This window comes from Pleurodeles waltl, chromosome 10 (assembly GCF_031143425.1).
Source record: "Pleurodeles waltl isolate 20211129_DDA chromosome 10, aPleWal1.hap1.20221129, whole genome shotgun sequence".
In the NCBI taxonomy this organism is placed as follows: Eukaryota; Metazoa; Chordata; class Amphibia; order Caudata; family Salamandridae; genus Pleurodeles; species Pleurodeles waltl.
Genome location: NC_090449.1, coordinates 1,077,494,072 through 1,077,515,961, shown reverse-complemented (window position 1 = coordinate 1,077,515,961; position 21,890 = coordinate 1,077,494,072). Strand labels below are relative to the sequence as shown.

Sequence of the window (21,890 nt, the reverse complement as noted above, 5' to 3'; positions counted from 1 at the left end):
TGTGTGTGTGTGTGTGTGTAAGAGGAACTGGTAATTGTAAACATAAGCAGCGGTATGCGTTTGTGTCTAACTGTGTGTAAGAGGAAGTGGTAATTTTAAACACAAGCAGCGGTGGGCATCTGTGTCCAACTATGTGTGAGTGTAAGAGGAAGTTGTAATTATAATCACAAGCAGCAGTGGGTGTCTGTGTCTACCTGTGTGTGTGTGAGGGATGAAGCGGTAATTATAAACATAAGCAGCGGTGGGCGTCCATATCTAACTGTGTATGTGTGTAAGAGAAAGTGGTAATTATAAACACAAGCAGCCGTGGGCATCTGTGTCTACCTGTGCATGTGTGTGTGTGTGTGTGTAAGAGGAAGTGGTAATTATAAACACAAGCAGTAGTGGGCGTCTGTGTCTACTTGTGTGTGTGAAGGAGGAAGTGGTAATTTTAAACACAAGCAGCAGTAGACATCTGTGTCTAACTGTGTGCATGTGTAAGAGAAAGTGGTAATTATAAACACAAGCAGCGGTATATGTCCGTGTCTCACTGTGTGTAAGAGGAAGTGGTAATTATAAACACAGGCAGTAGTGGGCGTCTGTATCTAACTTTGTGTGTGTCTGTAAGAGGAAGTGGTAATTATAAGCACAAGCACCACTAGACGTCTGTGTCTACCTGTGTGTGTAAGAGGAAGTGGTAATTATAAACACAAGCACCAGTGGGCATCTGTGTCTACCTGTGTGTGTGTAAGCAGAAGTGGTGATTATAAACACACACAGCAGTGGGTGTCTCTGTCTACCTGTGTGCGTAAGAGGAAGTGATAAGTATAAACACAAGCAGCAGCAGGTGCCTGCGTCTGTGTGTGCGTGTGAGAGGAGGCCTCTTTTTGCATGGTTAGCCCCCCACTATTTGCCTGATGTTGATGAGTTCTAGAAGTTGGTAGTGCCCATGCCCCCTGCCAGAGCTCTTTCTCTAAATCTATTGTGATGCTTGGTACAATTGGATACACTCTTAAATTTCACTGTAAGTCCCAAGTAAATGGGTGCATCTATACCCAGGGCCTGAGATATTAGGGGTAGGCCCCTGAGGGCTGCAGCACTGATTGTGCCACCCTCTAGCGCACTGCACCCAGATACACCCAGCACTGCCACTGCAGGCTGAGTGTTCTGGGGCAAACCTAAATTCAACATAGCACCATCCATGTGTGCCCTGTCCACCCTACACTGCATGTGGTATAGGTAAGTTACTCTTCTAGCAGGTCTTCCAGCCCTAAGGCAGGGTGCCCCATACTATATGTGGGGGCATAGCTGCATGAGCAATATGTCCCCACTGTGTCCTTGCCAAACCTGGGACATAGTGAGTGAACAGAGCAGCCATTTTATATACATGAACTGGACACTGGTCAAACATGAGTTCCCCAGCTACATGATGGCCAGTCTGCACCCTGGGTTGTTTGGTATCAACAGCTAAGGAAGATAAGTCCAAACTGGTACCAGAATTGGATTAAAACCTAAATGTACCCAGGGGTCACATTAGAGGTGCCCCTTGCAAAAGCTAACATAACTGGCATGGTTGCTGACTGGTTCCATCCAGCATACCACCACCAGATGGCCAATACACAAACCTTGGGGAAGAGCGCTGGCTCTCTGGTTTGTAAGACAATGCCCTTCCTGGGTGGAGGAGCTAATACCCCCTCCCTCAGGAAAGTGCACTCTCCTGGTGGTAAGCTGCAAAGGGCTACTAACCTCGAAACTCAAGCTCCAGGCCTACTGCTAGGAGCAGATGGCTTCCACCTTTGTCAACCCCAAATGTTGGTGGGAGCAAAGGCAGGAAACAAAGGGTAGGAGGAGGGGTCTCACTGAGCATGTAGCACCCCTAGGGGTGTGCAGGCGAAGTGGATCCTCCATTTCATTTTCCTCCATGTTGGATGGCAGGAAAATAGCCAATGAGGTTCGAAAATAGCCAATAGCCGAAGTGGTCACTGTAGTGGGTGTAGCCAACCAAGGATAAGTGTCTCATTGGACACTACCAGGTTCCCCCTATAAATTCAGTATTTAGTGGGCTCCCCTAGACCGAGAAATCAGGTTCATCAGGAAGAAGACAGACAGCACCAAAGAACTTGACAGGACGAGAACAGAGGACCTGCTGCACCAGAAGAGGCTCTAAGACCCCTGCTTGCTGCACCAGAGTCCAGACAATCCCTTCTGTGGAGGTGCTGACCACTGGACCAACCTCAAAAGACCCACAGGACCTCCAGGCTTTGCAAATATCCTGAGATCTCCCTCCTGAGTGGAGGCACCACTGAAGAAACTAAAGAAACGTGCAAAGAACTAGCAAACCAGTGAGGGTCACTTCATCAACTGGCCGATATCGCCGCAACCGGAAATCACAGCCAGACCCAACAACACACCAACGACAGCCCGGATGAAACCTACAAGTGTGCCAATTTTGGTTGCCCTGTGCACTCCGTGGCGGAGTTGTGTCAATACCCAGGGAACTGGTCTGTGCACGTAGAACAACAGCAAAAACAGCTCACCCAGAACTGCAACTGGACCAGGAGGAAGCCCAAGTCAAGGAACACCCTTGACCTCCCACCAGAGTGCCCTCATCGTCCTGCCTGGCCCCCAGAAGAAAACTTACATTCAGCTCAAAGGGTTCCATTGCACACAGCTTCCAAGACCTCCAACCCGCCCTGCCTCCTTCCATCGTGAGCCCTGTTTCGCAGAACCTGCTGTGTGCCACGGGTCCCTAACCCCTTGCGACCTCGACAGCCCAAGGGGACCCAAAGGCAGCACCTTTAAATCTGCAACTAGCTCCTTTTCCAGGTGGCCCCTCCAAGTGGCCCTGTGCCTTTGCCAAGAGACTTTACAGCACTGCTCCCACTGGAACCGGGAGCTGCCTGAGAATATCCAGCTGGCACGGTGTGCCCACCAACCTCATCGCCCATCCTGCAATAGAAGAGACTGGTAACTCACCTGTGTAATTTTATATGCATTTTTCCAGGTGACCTTCCATTGATTCCTCTAGCGCGTAATTACGCTCAGAAAGACTAACTTTATTAAAACTTTGAAAACTCATAACTCAAAAAGTACTTAACATATCTTAACCATTTTGGTCTTAAAAATTATATAAATGTCTGAAGTATTTTTATAAAATCTGGTCCTGAGTTATTCATTGAGTGTGTGTGGTGCATGATTGGTTTTGTGAGTACAACAAATGCTTAGCACATCTCCTAGATTAACCTAAATGCTTGAAGCATTAGGTGGGAGCTGCAGCTTGTGCAGTCAGTGGCCTTTCAAACCACATGAGCTTCATACTCCATCCTATCACCTACCTGTCTGGATACTGCCCTCTCTCCCAGGGGGCCCTGGATCTGCACTGATCTTGGTCCCTGTGCCCCTGCTGATCTGTGACCAGACTACTGGGCCACTTCACTGGCCCCCGCCTGTTCTCCATGAGTCTCAATGATGATCCCTGTTGTTAAGGGCATAGTGGACCACCCACTATACCAGCTTAAGTGGGGGTACTACTGAGGTACTACTGGTGGTTCTTCTCATTCATCTTTGGCTCACAGGTCATTGCAAGGCACAAGTTAAAACTAAGACGTTCTGCCAGAAAAACCTATAATAACACAGCTGTAGGGTGGGGGCCCTAAGGAAACGTTTTCGAAAAGCAGCCTAAAACAGTGACAAAGGGAAGGACAAAATATTACAAGCTTTGGAAAAGCCAGTAGGTCTCAGCAATTGGAGAGCTATAGGCATTGGCAATGCATTGTTAATGCTAATGACAGACAAGAAAGACGGAGTGGGCTTTTGTGGGAGTGGCACCGGTGGCTATGCCGGCCCTCTCGCCCAGACAGGAGTGCTCCCACCCCACGAGGGCCGCACCCTGCCATACCAAATTAAGAAGGAAAAGCAGCATGAGCAGACGGGTTCACCATCTTAGGAGGGGAGGACCGGAGGTGGAACTCCGCAGGCTAGCTGCCTGTCCTGACCCTGGCCGACGGAGTAATGTAGCAGACCCTCAAATACCACCACATTACCAAGCAAGTCACAGTCTTCACAAGAACGGTTGGGGGCGTGAAGTTAAAGCACCCACAAATTAGGACAAACCAGTGCAACGAATCCCATTAATTGGCAATGCTGTGCTGTATTAACAATTCCATAATGCGAGTATTTGCAAGGATAAGCTTGTGCCAACTGTCACTGCACTTCTCATGTTAACCTCAACATTTAAAGTCAAGAGAAAGCTGGAGACTAATACAGTGCTGGAGCCAGCAACTTGGAGGGTCTCATGACCTCATGCAATGTCCCTAGATTACAAGCTGCTACACAGCACTCTTAGGCCCTCATTCCGACCTTGGCGGGCGGCGGGAACCGCCAATCGGCTGCCATGCGGCCAAAAGCCCGCTGGCGGCGTTCTGACATTCCCGCTGGGCCGGCGGGCACTAACCAAGTTAGCGCCCGCTGGCCCAGCGGGAATGAGGCCGCAACACAGGAGCCGGCTCCGAATGGAGCCGGCGGTGTTGCGGCCGTGCGACGGGTTCAGTTGCACCCATCACGCTTTTCACTGTCTGCTAGGCAGACAGTGAAAAGCTGGCCGGGGCCCCGTTAGGGGACCCCTCCACTGCCCATGCCAGTGGCATGGGCAGTGCAGGGGCCCCCAGGGGCCCCAGGACACCCCTTACCGCCAGCCTCTTCCTGGCGGTGAAAACCGCCAGAAACAGGCTGGCGGTAAGGGGGTCAGAATCCCCAGGGCAGCGCTGCTTGCAGCGCTGCCCTGGCGGATTCTCCCAGCCGGGGCAAAAACAGTGGGAAACCGCCGGCCCCTGTTTTCCGACCGCGGCTTTACCGCCGCGGTCGGAATGGCATTGGAAGCACCGCCAGCCTGTTGGCGGTGCTTCCGTCATTCGTGACCCTGGCGGTCCATGACCGCCAGGGTCAGAATGACCGCCTTAGTGTACCGAGCCAGGGTTGTAACATATGCCCCTGCTGCACAGTGTAGCCCCCAACCTTTTAGGGAGTTCCCAGTCTGTCCAAAGCCAATGAATACCTGTGATATGAAAGACTCAAGGGCCCCTCTTAACATTCTGCGGGGAGTGGAAGAGGGAAGAGACCCTCATCATTTTGCGTTACTCCACTGTACCAAACACTGCAATGAAAGCACACACAAGTGTTATCAGTGTGCCCGAGGCACTGGCAATGTACTTACTGTACAGACATGTCACTGTGTACTAGGGTACACACCATCACCAGAAAATGACCAGCAAGGTCTGTTCTTGCTACTAATGTGCCCCACGCTTAACATCCCACAGTGAACTTTAACATAAGTAGGGTTGTTTCACTAGGGGTTGGATACTAATTCATCAGCCGCAAAAGGCTAAAATGACGTGCACCTCTGGCTAAGCAATAAGCCCTTGCCTTTATGTGAAGAACTGAGATCACTGAGGTTTCACGCCTTACCAATAAGCGACCACTGAGCAACCTCATCTGTACCATATTCAGATAGTGAGTGGGCAGTGCAAGGCAGGAACAATCCATTCGCATCCCAGAAACGGAACGTAGTGCCAAACAGCATGTAAATCTAGAACAGATCCAGGCAACACTTCAACTGCTTCAAAGCCATAACATGCAGCTCAGGTCAGTATAAGCAGCAGTCAGGGACATAACAGGGAACACAAGAAAGAGTTGTGCAGCACCCCCTACACAGGGCAAAAAATGTACCTTCTTTGGCTAACACCCTTTGACTGATTATGAGCAAGACGGATGAGTAACAGAAGCCTTTGCACCCCAAGTGTCTCCTTGATTTGTGGGGAGGTGAAAGAGGCCACCACATATAGGGTCAATGTCATGACAGTTCATGCCCTTCAGTCCTGCTCATAAACAAATTAACATAAATGTATTGTGGGGTGAGTCCTGCATCTAAGGAAAGGGTCACCCATTTAAAAAAAGAAAAAAGTAGACCCAAAGCAATGAATGAAAATGGATGCTGTGTAGGTTGAAAAATAGTTGGGTGGTGCTCTCTGGAAGGGCTTAATACCGAAAGAGGCATGACATGCCCTTGACAAATGGGGAGAACGAAGAATGGAGTGACAATGGTGTCAGCAAATGGGAAGCCTATGGATGGGCTGTAAGTCCACAAAGTAGATACAGCATGTCTTGGTTCGAGACAGCGTATGCGTGCAGCCTAGAGCCAAGGAAATGATGAAAAGATTGTGTTAGAGAATGATAGGAGCAACATAAGAATAAATGGATGGAAAGGATATAAAGTTAGAAAAAAGGATGGATGGAATGAGAGAAGAATAGACAGAAGGAAAGAAAGATGGAAGAAAAAATGAAATACACAAAACAAAGAGATGATAGAAACAAGGAAAGAAAGACGCATTAAAAGAAAGAAAGAAGTTGGATAGAAATGAGAGATATAGGTCAATACTGGTAAGTGTGTAGTTTTTGGCCAAATTCCATTTCAAATCATGCTATAATATTTATAATTTTGCATCATTTTCTGCACATTTTCCCCAGGGATACAATTCCCATGACACTTCGTAGGAAGTGTTTGGTTGCTAACTTTACTCTCACATTTCTGGCTATCTTTGGGTCAAAGTGGGGGTATTTTATTTTATTTTATGGCTACTCCCTTGCCTGGTGTAGAGGGGCCCTTAAGAGCACAGTGCCCCATGTGCCAGGGCCCTCCCTGCTTCCCCGTAGCCTTCACTTCTGAGTGTGGTGCTCTTTCGGTTTGGTGCCTTGAGGGATTGTTACAGTTAAATGTTGTTATAATATTTTATTTGGCTTTTTAAAATTCATTCTAGAGTTCACCCTGGAGTGCGGATGTGTTAGTACTTAATCACTGATAAATGAAAAATCAAATTTCCTGTTGTTTGTACTTGGGAGAAACCCAAATAAAAACATTGCTTGAGTAGTTCTCGTGGAGCGATACTTTTGGACAGATGCCCCCGTGGAGGAGGGGGGGGGGTCCCTTTGAAGGTGATGTCCCTGGAATGAAGCTGGGGTTCAAGCAGTGACTTTGCAAACTGATGGACAAGAAGCCAAGTCTAAGATTTCTTGGAAAGACTTCTGTTTTCAATACAAAAGGCTGCTTTAAGTGCACGTGCAGTGCAACACTCCCTCTAGTATTCAAGGAGGACAGTGATGTCTACTGTGATGCTGGGAGCAGTCAAGACTTCACTCCACGAGTCTGGAGAGGGGAGCTTCTACCATGATGTCTTCTGTGACCTGGGAGAAGTTAAGAGACAGTGACTCAGGAGTCTGGCGAGGGGAGCATCTACTGTGATGTATACTGTGACCCTGGGAGAAGTCAAGAGACAGTGACTCAGGAGTCTGGAGAGGGGAGCATCTACTGTGATGTATACCGTGATCCTGGAAGAAGTCAAGAGACAGTGACTCAAGAGTCTGGAAAGGGGAGTGTCTACCATGATGTCTTCTGTGACCTGGGAGAAGTCAAGAGACAGTGACTCAGGAGTCTGGAGAGGGGAGCACCTACTGTGATGTATACTGTGACCCTGGGAGAAGTCAAGAGACAGTGACTCAGGAGTCTGGATAGGGGAGTGTCTACCATGATGTCTACTGTGACCTGGAAGAAGTCAATTCTGTACTCCGCGAGTCTGGAGAGGGGAATATCTACCATGATGTCTACCATGACCTAGGATAAGTCAAGAAGACAGTGACACATGAGGCTGGAGAGGTGTGAATCAACCATGATGTCTACCGTGATCTGGGAGAAGTCACAACTTCACTCCATGAGTCTGGAGAAGGAAGCGTCTACTGTGATGTCTACCATGACTTGGGAGAAGTCATGGCTTCACTTCATGAGTCTGGAGAAAGTAGGTCTACAGTGATGCTTACGTGATACTAGGAGAAGTCAAGGAGACAGGGATTTAGGAGTCTGGAGAGGGGAGCATCTACAGTGACGTCTGCCGTGATCCCGTGAGAAGTCAAGTCTTCACTCCACAAATCCAGAGAGGGGAGTGTCTACTGTGATGTCCACCATGACCCTGGGAGAAGTCAAGTCTTTACTTTATGAGTCTGGAGAGGGGAGTGTCTACCATGATGTCCACCATGACCCAGGGAGAAGTCAAGTCTTTACTTTATGAGTCTGGAGAGGGGAGTCTCTACCATGATGTCTACTGTGACCCTGTGAGAAGTCAAGTCTTCACTCTACAAATCTGGAGAGGGGAGTGTCTACTGTGGTGTCTACCGTGACCATGGGAGAAGTCAAGTCCTTACTCCGCAACTCTGGAAAGGGGAGTGTCTACCATGATGTCTACTGTGACCCTGGGAGAAGTCAAGTCTGCACTCCTTGAGTAAATATATAAATAACATAGCTCTGCAGTGTGTGCCTCCACCCATGAACGCATACTTGTCAGGTTATCATGCCCACAGATAGTAAGCACCCTTAAAGAATAGAGAACAAGAAAAAAAGAATTGAGAAATAATAAAATACAACTGAAAGAGGAAAAGTAAAAAAATAGAGAAAGAGACAAAAGAAAAAAGAATGGAGAAAAATGAAGGGAGACAGAAGAAAAAAGTAACAAGCAAAGCAAAAAAAAGAAAAAATGAATATACTTAAGAAAGAAGGAAAGAGCAAGACAGAGATAATCATGGGGATAAAAAAAGAGGAAAAAATAAGAGGAAAAAATGGAGAAAGGAAAGAGAGTAAGAAAGAAACAGAAAAATTGTGAAAGTATAACAAATAGAGAACAACAGGAAGAAAGTAAAAAAACAAGGAAGCAGAGAGAGGAAGGAAGAGAGAATGAAAACAAAGTGGGGGAATAAAGTACAAGAAAGAAACAGTAAGAAGTAAAGGCAAAGAGAGAGAAATAAAGGGAGAAGGAATAGAGAACGAAGGAAAAAGAACAATCAGGAAAGAGGGGAGAAAATACAAATGGAGAAAGCAGAGAATGAAAGGATGGAAAAAAAGTCAAAAGAAAATAAATAAAATAAAGACAGGGGGAATGGGAGAAAGGCGACAAAAATAGCTAGGAAAAAAATAGACAGAAATCATTGTTCACAAGAGTACGGGCTGGATTCTCCCTCACTGTCAGCTCCCCAGGCCTGACTGAATGAGGCGGTGCTTAGAGCTGCGTACACAGGTGGACAGGTGGATAACTTCAGACAAGCTGCGGGCATTTTATGATGCTCAAGCCACGGAAGCCTGCGAGCTACTGGGGGCACGCGATCGACCTCTCGAAGTGTCCGCCAAGGCCCTCGGAGGATTTCCATGGGTCTCTAAAGCTGGACTAACCGCCTCTGAGGGGCGCCTGAGATCACCCGGTGGTATCTGAAGGGCGGTGGAGCGCCCCGGGTATGTTTAATGGGCAACCAGGTGAGGGTCACGAGAGGTCGGGCGAGGGTCTGCTGCCAGCCGGGTGGGCACAAAGCTCACACCTCGCACTGGCTTCTCGGGTTTCCAGTTATCCGTCAGAGTTTCTTCTCTCCAGTTGTGTTTTTGTAATGGGGACAATGAATCTTTGTCATGTGGTTGTCACCCGAGACCACCCAGACATCATTGACGCGGCCACCACATGGAATATCCCTCCACTCCATCTCTACATGTCAAGGCAGCCCCCTTAAAAATGTAACATGTGACATACTTTACTAATACATACAGAAAACGTGAGCTAGTCACCTGTCACAGCAATAACTACACACACACACGCCCAGACACACACACACTGATACACATACACTGACACACGCACACACTCTGATACACACCAGACTCACTGACACACACTCTGACACACAGACTCACTGACACACACACACACACACACTCTGACACACACAGACACACACACACGTACACACAGCATATGTTGTATGGTGCAACGCTTTTACTGCAGATGCCAGGTGAGAGGCCTGGCCTGGTCAGGTCAGAGGTCACCCCGACAGAGAGAGGTCTGAAGGCCCCCTCAGAGTCTATGCTGTGTGCAGGGTGTGGGGTCGGGTTACAAGTCTCACACCACAGCACACGTCTGCAATAGAGGTACAATGAGAGATCCTCACAGGTACTGTCAGTGGTGTCCTGCTCTGTGCAGCCTCCGGACACACGGTCCAACTCCCACCCTCTGGGTACAGAACATTATACTATGGAATACATTAAAGCATAAGATACGAGGCCATTCCTTATTGGCCCAGTAAAGAAGAAGGTACAAGGACGTTCCTTATTGGTCCAGTAAAGGAGGTACAAGGCCGTTCCTTATTGGTCCAGTAAAGGAGGTACAAGGCCGTTCCTTATTGGTCCAGTAAAGAATAAGGTACAAGGCCTTTGCTTATTGGTCAAGAATAGAATAAGGTACAAGGCCTTTGCTTATTGGTCAAGAATAGAATAAGGTACAAGGCCCTTCTTTATTGGTCCTGTAAAGAATAAGGTACAAGGCCTTTGCTTATTGATCTGATTAAGAATAAGGTAAAGCCATTGGCCTCAGTCTGTACTGTAGTTAGTGCAGGTCACAGCTTTATTGATGGGTTTCTAGGGGGCCCATGTTTTACCCCATGGCCCCCACTAATAAACATGGACACCTGCCTCTGTCTGACCCACAGGCCTCTCTGAATCTGCCCTGTGCCAGTTCCTGCTTGGCCCACTACTGCCCCTTCCGGAGCCTGGTGGCTTCTTGGGAGCAGGCCAATCAATCAACTCGGACTTGTAGAGCGTGGCTATTCACCCGCAAGGGTATCCACGTACTAGTCTATTGCTACTAAGGTGGGATCAATCGAAAAGCCAGGTCTTGAGTTCCTTCCTGAATTCCAGGAGAGAGGATGATGTTTGGAGGGGAAGGCAAAGGTTGTTCCGGGACTTGGTGCAGGACAGCTCAGGGAGCGTTCTCCACTGTAGCTGCGGCGGATGCTGGGGATGTGGGCGAGGGCAAGTAAGGCACAGAACAGGGGTCTGGAGGGTTGGTGGAAGTTCAGGCGGTTGTTGATGTAGGCTGGTCCTTGGTCACGGAGGGCCTTGTAGGCATGCATGAGCACTTTGAGGGGATGGGGTCTTGGCGGTTGTTTAGCAGCCTCACCTAACACTGTCTTCTGTTTACAGAGCCCCAAGACCAGAGACTCATGGACCCAGCTCTGGGGGTGCCCCTCGGTACAGGAAGGCCATCTACGTGGAATATACTGATGCCTCCTTCACCCAAAGCAAACCAGGGCCTGCTTGGATGGGTGAGTGCGCACGGAGGGTGCCAGGGGGTGGGAGCAGATACCCTCTGCTCTATCACCAAAACAAGGGCCTGCTTGGATGGGTGTGTTCACTCTCAAGGTCCCAGGGGGTGGCAGCAGGTACCAACACCTCCTTCACCCAAACCAGGGCCTGCTTTGATGGGTGAGCACGCTTTGAGGGCACTAGGGGGTGGGAGCAGGTGGTGTGAGTTGCGCAGGATGGTATCGGTGGTTGAGGCAGGGTTATTGCAGAGTTTGGGTTGTGAGTGCTGGCTTAAAGTGGTTGGGTCTGAGGAGGGGCAACACATGGGGAAGTGGAATGGAGGGGTCTCCTAGAAGGTCAGGGATGTCTCTTCTGGGGCATATACTGGGAGCTGGGCTTATATAATCCCCCTACTGCTGAGCCATGACTCCAGTGTCTCTCCTCCACAGGTATCCTCGGCCCCACCATCCGGGCTGAGAGCTACGACACGGTGCTGGTGTATTTCAAGAACATGGCATCCCACCCCTTCAGCCTCCATGCGGTGGGCGTGTCCTACTGGAAGGACTCTGAGGGTGAGCCCAGATATGTTATGTAACCTATTCATGTTTGTGAGCGCAGAATGGGTGGAAATGACCGATATCTAATGAGAGATTGTAGTGATTGGTGCAGACTTTGAGCAATGGACATAAAATGTGTATTTTCTTTAACCCCTTTGCTGCCAGGCCTTTTCCCCCTCCTGTGCCGAGCCTTTTTTTGGCTATTTGGGGCAGTTCGGGCCTAGGCCCTCATAACTTTTTGTCCACATAAGCTACCCATGCCAAATGTATGTCCTTTTTTTCCAACATCCTAGGGATTCTAGAGGTACCCAGAGTTTGTGGGGTCCCCTAGAGGAGACCAAGAAATTAGCCAAATTACAGCAAAAATGTAGTTTTTAAAAAAGAAATGGGAAAAAGGGGCTGCAGAAGAAGGCTTGTGTTTTTTCCCCTGAAAATGGCATCAACAAAGGGTTTGCGGAGCTAAAATCACCATCTTCCCAGCTTTCAGGAACAGGCAGACTTGAATCAGAAAACCACATTTTTCTATACAATTTTGGAATTTTACTGGGACATACCCCATTTTTACTATTTTCTGTGCTTTTAGTCTCCTTCCAGTCAGTGACAGAAATGGGTGTGAAACCAATGGTAGAACCGGAACAGCTAAACATTTGTGAAAAGTAGACAACATTTTGAATTCAGCTAGGGGTCATTTGTGTAGATATTACAAGGTTTTCCTATAGAAAACAACAGCTGAAATAAAAAAATATTGAAATTGAGGTGAACAAAAAACCAGCAATTTTTCTCTACGTTTTACGCTGTAACTTTTTCCTGCGATGTCAGATTTTTTAAAGCAATATACCGTTACGTCTGCTGGACTCTTCTGGTTGCGGGGATATATGGGCTGTAGGTTCATCAAGCACCCTAGGTACCCAGAGCCAATAAATGAGCTGCACCTCGCAATGGGATTTCATTGTATACCGGGTGTACAGCAATTCATTTGGTGAAATATGAAGAGTGAAAAATAAGTATGAAGGAAACCTTTGTGTTTCCAAAATGGGCACAAGATAAGGTGTTGAGGAGCAGTGGTTATTTGCACATCTCTGAATTCCAGGGTGCCTATACTGGCATGTTAATTACAGGGCATTTCTCAAATAGACGTCTTTATTACACACTGTCTTACATTTGGAAGGAGAAAATGTAGAGAAAGACAAGGGGCAATAACACTTGTTCTGCTATTTTGTGTTGCCCTAAGTCTCCCGATAAAAATGGTACCTTACTTGTGTGGGTAGGCCTAGTGCCCGCAACAGGAAGTGCCCCAAAACACAACGTGGACACATCATATTTTACCAAAGAAAACAGACCTGTTTTTTGCAAAGTGCCTAGCTGTGGATTTTGACCTCTAGCTCAGCCGGCACTTAAGGAAACCTACCAAATCTGTACATTTGTTAAAACTAAACACCTAGGGGAATCCAAGATGGGGTGACTTGTGGGGCTCTCACCTGCTTCTGTTACCCAGAATCCTTTGCAAACCTCAAAATTTAGCAAAAAAAACACTTTCTCCTCACGTTTCAGTGACAGAAAGTTCTGGAATCTGAGAGGAGCCACAAATGTCCTTCCACCCAGCGTTCCCCCAAGTCTCCCGATAAAAATGGTACCTCACTTGTGTGGGTAGGCCTAGTGCCCGCAACAGGCAATGCCCCCAAAACGCAACGTGGACACATCAAAATTATCAAATACAAAGCTACCTGTTGTCTGGATGGGCACCTGCGTTTTTGGTCTTGGGGTCAGCAGCCATATAAGGAAACCTATCAAACCCAAACATTTCTGAACACTAGACACCCGAGGGAGTCCAGGGAGGTGTGACGGGGGTGGATCCCCCAGTGTTTTCCTATCCAGAATCCCAATCAAACCTCTAAATTAGCAAAAACATTTCTGTGTGGGATCACCACAGCGGCACAAATTTCCTACCACCCAACGTTCCCCTCAGCCTTCCGATAAAAATGATGCCTCACTTGTGTAGGTGGGCCACGTGCCTGTGACAGGGAAGAGGCAAAAACATGTCGAAAATGAGGGGGAACCAAAGTGGGTCCAAAAGGGCAGTTTGGAAAAAAATGTTTTTAGGCCGACAAGTGGGGCAGAATTTTTATCGGTATAGATGTGACAATGCTGGGTGGTAGGAATTTTGCGGATTCCGGCAGATTTCATAAGGTTCCATCACAAAAATATGGGGAAAATGTGTGATTTCAAGAAAAGTTGGAGGTTTGCAGGGCATTGTGGGTAGGAAAATGGTGCGGGCGCATGTGAAGAACACCATCCTGGACTCACCCAGATGTTTAGTTTTCAGATGTGTCTAGGTCTTGTAGATTTTTCTAGATGGCAGTGCCCCAAAGTCCAAAAAGTGCAGCCCTCACCATTCCAAGTGGGATGATGTTGAGAGTTAGACAAGCTCTCATGGCCCAAATGTAAAACCAAGACCCAAAACAATCAAATGTCCTCTTGCTTGCCGTTGGGATAAGATCTTTTAGTGTGCGGGGGGAGAGCTGAAAGACTCTTATCCCCTTTAGTTGGTGTTGGGGCATAACCATGCCCATACTGGTTGGTAGCCACTACCCCACTATTTTTTTATGTTTTTTGAATTCCCTGGCATCTAGTAGGCTTTCTGCACCCTCAGTGAGTGGATTGGGGGTAATTGCCCCATCTGCCCACCGGTGGGCAGAACCACTTTGTCCCTATTTATTGGGGGTGGGGGTATGGCCATACCCCCACCCTCTTTAAAAAAAAAAAAAAATCTTCCCTGGTGTCTGGTGGGCTTTCTGCCCCCCTGATAGGCAGATGAGCCGTACAAAAATAGGCTGATCTGCCCCCAAGGGGGCAGAAATGGCATAAAATAAATTAGATTGGCCTAAGAAAAATAGGCCAATCTGCCCTCAAGGTGGGTAGAAATGGCCTAAAATAAATTGCCCCCGCACCCCGCCCCCAGGGGAGCAACCCTTCCCTAAGGGGTCGTTGCCCATCTGTAAAAAATAAAAAAAATCCCTGGTGCCTAGTGGTTTCTGTCGCACTTGGGGGCAGATCAGCTTAATTAAAATAGGCCAATCTGCCCCCAAGAGGGGCAGAAATGTCCTAAAATGAATATGCCCCCCCCCAGGGAAGTGACCTTTGCCTAAGGGGTTGCTCCCCTTTAAAAAAAAAATTGCAACAAAAATCCCTGGTGTCTAGTGGTTTCTGCCCCCCTTGGGGACAGATTGGCCTAATAAAAATGACCTAAAAACAACACCCCCCACCCCCCCTGGGGAGCGACCCTTGCCTAAGGGGTCACTCCCCTTATCAATGTAAAAAAAAAAAAATCCCTGGTGTCTAGTGGATTCTGCCCCCCCGGGGGCAGATCGGCCTAATTAATATAGGCTGATCTGCCCCTGGGGGGGGAAGAAAAGACCTACCAAAACAATTACCCCCTGGGGAGCGACTCTTGCCTAAGGGTTCGTTCCTCTTATAAAGCTAAACAAAAAAAGCTAAATCCCTGGTGTCTAGTGGGCATTCCTGCAGCACGATCACCGTGCGATCGTGCTGCAGGAGTGATCAGAGAGACATGAAAAGGGAAGGAAAAGCCTCCCCTTCACTTTTCGTGCTTCTCTGCCTCCCCTGCCCCGTACCGAGGAGAAACGAATCTGTTTCTCCTCGGTCGGGCTGGAAGTATGGCTTCCAGTGCGATGGGAGGAGACCTCTGATGAGGTCAGTGCGCGATTGTGATGCTGACATCATCAGACGTCACTGGGGGGGCAGAGGTGGAAGGGAAATCGTTTCCCCTTCCAGTCCTGCCCTGAGGGGGTGGGGGGAGGCCCTCGGGGGAGCGCTAGTGTTTCCCCAGAGGGCCTCTACAAGGGCGTAATGGTTATGTCTGTGACGCCTCAGCGCCGCCGGACGTAATCATTACGTCCTTGGCGGTAAAGGGGTTAAGAATGATGGGGAGAGATGTTTACAATTTTCCTAAGATCTTGCGAATGGGGAGGCACAGGGACTTGATGCTCGAGCAATGTTCCTTATAGGGTTGATTCTTTTACATAAAACTATTAAAAACTACTGAATCTAAATGTAAGGAAACATGTTTTATGCAGGGTTCCCCCCACTTTTTACTCCCATTTTGACTATTAGTTGCTGGTTTTCGGCTGAGAGTGCACTGAGGGCCGCTAACCAGACTTCAGTGCCAGTGTTTTAACCCCATACAAGTACATGCCAAATTGGATCCACCCAGTTGGCAAGGCCTGACTTGCTCATAAGTCCCTGGAACGTGGTGTCCAGGTCACGTTAGACAGAGTGTCCACTCAGGGCTGCAGCACAGAATGGCTCCCAGCCTGCCACTGCCGACTGGAAGGACAGTATTTTCACTGCCAGTTCAAATTTGCTAATCAAATCAATGGAAAAGGCACCTTATCCTTTAACATTATATATGTCTCCCTTAAGGAAGACCTCTGGAATACTATGGCCGGGAGCTGTATTTTGTTAAGTAAGATATAAGTTTTCTGATATGTCTTAGAAGCAACACTTCCAAATTGTCATTTTGCTGTGGGTAAAGTTGGTAGCCCTATCGGCTAATACAGAGTTACCGTGTGGCATCCCCATGTGGCTCACTTTTGACTAGGATTACCAAACTAGGTCATGTAAGGTATCAAATTAATTATGGTAGTAAATGTGACCTGATAGCCAGGTATAAATTAATTTCACTTATAGAAAGTTGTCACTCTGTACTCTGCTCATCCAGTCACCTCACAAAGGCACACAGACAGCTTTCTGGAATTCTGGGACCTGTAGTCCTGTTTTATAATGGAATAAATAAAACCACCCTTTCTAGAAGGGTCACTGCATGGTTCCACCACTCAAGCATCACCTGTATCTGTGCACTCCTCGCCTCGTGTGCAACACTTCTTGAGATGCTTTTGAGGCAGTAAATATGCTCTTTGTGGAATGTGCCTCAACATCTTGCAACATAAAATGAAGTTTGTAAAAAGGCAAACCCTGTAAACAAAAGGCAACAAATACCACAATGAGGCCTGTCTTGATTTTAGGTGCTGGGTATGAGGACAGGAGCAGCCAGTCAGAGAAAGAGGATGATGCTGTGGCCCCTGGTGACACTCACACCTACGTCTGGGAGATTCCAGAGAACTACGGGCCCCTGGAGGCAGACTCGGTCTGTCTTACCTACTGCTACTTCTCACACACGGAGCCCAGCCGTGACTTCAACGCGGGCCTGATCGGGGCACTGCTGGTCTGCAAGCCAGGTAAGGCTGGGGAAGAGGGCGCTTTAATCCTAGTGCCTTCCTTCTTCTCACACCTGTGTGTGCTGAAGATCAAGAAGCCAGTAGGTGCATGCGTGTTTTAGAGACCATGATATTATATCACAGCACGTCATGCCACAGTATGATCCACACCGCACCATGACAAACTGCATCACATCATAAACCACCACATAGCACCATGCCAGAGCATCACATCATACTATACATCACACCATGCTGCAGAGCATCATATGACACCCCATCTTACTGCATCACAACATACCACCCCATGCCACAGCGCATCATACCACAGCACATCATACTGCATCACACCATACCACACCATGCCACAGCGCATCACACATAAATCCACATTGCCCAGGATGGAGGTATGGAACATAGTCCTGTTGATGCAGGAATGTTAAACTGCCTTGCACCCCACCCTGAGTAACCTGACTGCATGTGAACATGTTGGCCCCAGCATACGTGAAATTCTGTTTGCATATTGAAATTTACCACAAACCCGAGCCAGGCTCTCAGGGCATAGAAGTGCCAAAAGCGTGTTTTCTAGTTGACCCTAGACTGTAGCCTCAGTGACACGGACAGCAAGCAGTGGCGGTAGCAAACAGTTTCAGAGCGCATAGCATTGTCCATGTCTGTTTACCAGGTCCAGGCTGAAAGCAAGAGGCCTCCATGCCTGCTGTGTAAAGTTCCACTTAGATGTCATGCCAGACCCTGTACTGCCATCCATGTGTAGATGTTGAATGTGTGTGTATGAAGCAGGACTTCACATTGTTAGAGTGTGTGAATGCTGAAGCCAGTAGCATCCATTCAGTATTGCCCTTGGTTTTGACATGGCATAAGATGGAAGTTGTGACAAACAGTGGAATTGTGTTGCCTCTTTCCTCAGCTGCAGGAAGTAGCCTTTGACACTGAAGTGTGGAGGATGCAGACACGGCTGAATTTAGAAACTTTAGAAACCTTTTTAAAAAGGATTGCTGATTAGTCCTTGTTGGAAATGGCCCTTTTTGCAGGGTTATCCCCAAACTTTTTGCCTTCGTCCTCCTATTTTTTTAGGTCTGTTTTTGCTGGTTTATTGTCTCGGCGCACTTTACCATTGCTAATCAGTGCTAAAGTGCAAGTGCTTCCTATATACATTTTACTGTTGATTGGTTTATCCATGATTGGCATATTTGATTTACTAGTAAAGTGCGCTAGAGGTTCCCAGGGCCTGTAAATCAAATGCTACTAGTGGGCCTGCAGCACTGGTTGTGCCACCCACATTAGTAGCCCTGTAAACATGACTCAGACCTTCCATTGCAGTGTCTGTGTGTGCAGTTTTAAACAGCCAATTCGACTTGGCAAGTGTACCTACTTGTCAGGCCCAAACCTTCCCTTTTACTACATGTAAAGCACCCCTAAGTTAGGCCCTAGATAGCCCCATGGGCAGGGTGAAGTGTATGTTTAAGGTAGGACATATACTAGTGTGTTTTATATGTCCTAACAGTGAAATACTGCCAAATTCGGTTTTCACTGTGCAAGGCCTATCTCTCATAGGTTAACATGGGGGCTGCCTTTAAATATCCTTAAAGTGCATATTCTCTTTGAGAACAGATAAGAATGTGGAGTTTGGGGTCTCTGAGCTCACAATTTAAAAATACATCTTATAGTGAAGTTGTTTCTTAGATTGTTAGTTTGAAAATGCCACTTTTAGAAAGTAGGCATTTTCTTGCTTCATCCATTCTGTGACTCTGCCTGTTTGTGGATTCCCCATCTGGGTCAGTTTGACAGTTGGTCTGTTCACACCTCTCCTCTAGACAGTGACACAAAGGGAGCTGGGCTGTAGCCTGCATATCTTGATTAGCCATCTGTGCTGGAGGGGAGGGGAGGAGTGGTCACTCACATCTGAAAGGACTCACGCAGTGCTGTCTCCAACCCCCTGGTGAATGTCTGGGGCCTGGCCTGGACAAGGAAGGATCTCACAAACACTTGAGACTTTGCTTTGAAGTTTGCCAACTTCAAAGGCAGAACTGGAATCAAGGGGAACCTCTGCCCAGGAGAAGAGCTGAAGATCTGAAGGAGGAGCACTGTCCCTTTGCTGTGTTGCTTTGCTGGACTCACCTGCAGTTGCTGCTTCTGCCTAAAAAGAGTGCAAAGGGTGAACTTTGCTGTGTGTCCTGCTTGAGAAAATTCTCTAAGGGCTTGGAATAGAGCTTGCCTCCTGTTGGAAGTCTCAGGGACACCAAAAACTTCAGTTTCCTCGACCTGCAGCACTGGAAACTGTGTGTTTTGTGCTGTTCAAGAGGAGAAACCACAGCGACGGCGCCAACGACGCCGCTGGCCTGCACCGTGACCTGCCGACGCCACATGGAGTTGCATTGCCCCGCTTCGCACCGTGACCCTGGTCTCACCGACGCCGTCATCGGATGACTTCACCGAGCAGCTGCTCGCACTGTGACCTGTGGGCCCCGCACTCCGGCATTGCCTGCTCACACTGCAGCCTGGGCATCCCCGAAGACGACGCTCCTGTTGACACCGGCGCCGCTGCCTTCACCGTGGCCTGTGGACACCGCTCGTAAGGTACACAAAGCACCGTATCATCCCGCACCGCAGCCCCAGTCCACCGACGCTAGCACCGTCGACTCTTGTGTCATCACCAGGCATCCTGCCTGCACCGTGGCCTGTGGACACTGCTCGTGGGGGTCACGAAGCACCGTCCCGTCCTGCACCGCTGGCTTGGGCCTACCGACGTCAGCGCTTCAGCAATGACAACGCCGCTGCCTGCACCATGACCTGTGGACACCGCATGTCGCACCGTCCTGCTTCACACCGCAGCCCTGGTCTCACCGATGCTGCTGGACGCCTTCACCGAGCTGATGCCTGCACTTTGGCCTGTGGGCACCGCACATCGCATTGTCCCGCTTCGCCCTGCAGCCCCGACGCCATCCACACCAGCGCATCTGACTTCATCAGCCTTGAGTTCGATCTGCAATGCATGTGTGCTCAAGGGCCCGACGACTCCTGCACCGACTCTGGAACCGACACCGCAACTTGAGCGAACCCGATCTCCGGAGCTCACCGCGACGATCACGACGCCCTGAAAATCCAAGGTACTGTTTGCGGGTCTTCCCGACAGCGTAGCTGGCCCACAACGCCGCGGCCGGCCTGAACTGTTGGTTTTGTTGATCACGACGCCGTGATAACCCCAGGTGGAGCTATCGACTTCAAGGAACTGTAGTTTTGAGTAAATCTTGCAGAATTCATATTTTTCTTACTGTATGTTGGATTTTTATCATATTTGGTCTTGTTTTATATAGATAAATATTGGCTATTTTTCTAAAACTGGTATGGTGTCCTTTTGTAGTGTTTTCACTTATTACTGTGTGTTATGGGCAAATGCTTTACACATTGCTTCTGAGATAAGCCTGACTGCTCGTGCCAAGCTACCAAGGGGGTGAGCAGGGGTTATCTGAGCGGGTATCTCCCTTATCCTGACTAGAGTGAGGGTCCCTACTTGGACAGGGTGCAAACCGACTGCCAACTAGAAACCCCATTTCTAACTGTCCTCCTGATCACTGACATTTGGTTGATGGTGGGGTTGGGTGGGCATCAGCAGATTCAGTTGTTGGAGGGAGGGGACTTACTACACTGGGCCTGGACCTTTTAAGTGGTCCATCCAGGAAGGTGGATGACAGCCATGTGCAGAGCTTCACACTTATTGTGCTGATGTTACGGGCACTGCTACTTGGAACAAGCCTCATCACTACCTTCTGTGAACATAAAAGGGTAAAGACTTCTTGGTGCAGTGTGTGTGGGAGCTGACTGTTTCCAGGTGTCACAGGGTGCCTTCAGTTACCTTTGTATGAACACCTGCATTCATCCAATCGTGAATCTTATCTATGAACGTTTATGAATGTACAAGACTTTCTCACTGCTATGACGGTGGTAGCCATCTGCATCCAAGCATCATGGGCTGGGTCATCCAGCTCTCAATGAACATGTGTATCCATACATTCATGCTTCCTGCCATGGACATACTTGTAAAGCCTTCTCAGTGCAGCAATTATGGGTTCAGTCTGTATCTGCACCACTGGGTGGTTGTTCCCAGCTCTGTTAAACATGTGCACCTGCTGTCATCCAACCATTCATCCTTCAGCTTGTCTCTCTTCCTCCAGGAACTCTGACTGGTCAGCAGACCCAGGCCAGCGTGCAGGAGCTTGTGCTTCTCGTCTCGGTCTTCGATGAAGGTAAGAACTATTCCTGTTGTCTCATTCAAAAACATTGATCTAATAATCACTTACACTCACAGGAAAATAAATGGACCTGATCCACATTGGGAAATTTACTCACGTAGATTTACTCATGTGTAAATCTACTCCTGCTCATATGAGTAAATCAACACTCTTTTGATATTCAATCAATCAATCAATCAATCACGTAATTTATAAAGTGCGCTACTCACCCGGCAGGGTCTCAAGGGGCTGGGGGGAGGTGGGGAGCTACTGGTCGAATAGCCATGTCATGAGGCGTTTCCTGAAAGTCAGGAGGTCCTGGGTATGGTGTTCGTGGAGCGGTAGGGAGTTCCAGGTCTTGACGGCGATGTGAGAGAAGGATCTTCTTCTGGCGGTGGTGCGGCGAATGCGGGGGACGGAGGCGAGGGCGAGGCTGGCGGAGCGGAGCTGGCGGACGGGAGTGTGGAAGGTGAGTCTGTCGTTGAGGTAGGCCGGACCTATGTTGTGGAGGGCTTTGTGTGCGTGGGTGAGTAGTTTGAAGGTAATCCTCTTCGATACGGGTAGCCAGTTTAGGTCTCTGAGAGATGTGGTCACGGAGTGGGATGTCGAGGATGAGTCGGGCGGAGGCGTTTTGGATACGTTCCATTTTCGTTTGTAGTTTGGCCGTGGTTCCTGCATAGAGTGCGTTGCCGTAGTCCAGTCGGCTGCT

At 48.5% G+C, this 21,890-nt stretch overlaps 1 protein-coding gene across 1 annotated transcript in view; it reads left to right on the top strand.

Annotated features, from left to right (window-relative positions):
- The window catches only part of F8 (coagulation factor VIII), a 463,887-nt gene that overhangs the window by 88,723 nt on the left and 353,274 nt on the right, over positions 1 to 21,890 (top strand). Inside the window, exons 2-5 of the mRNA XM_069212149.1 lie at positions 11,039 to 11,160; positions 11,590 to 11,712; positions 16,740 to 16,952; positions 21,125 to 21,196. Of these exons, the coding sequence (XP_069068250.1) occupies positions 11,039 to 11,160; positions 11,590 to 11,712; positions 16,740 to 16,952; positions 21,125 to 21,196 (530 nt within the window). The remainder of the gene's footprint in view (positions 1 to 11,038; positions 11,161 to 11,589; positions 11,713 to 16,739; positions 16,953 to 21,124; positions 21,197 to 21,890) is intronic.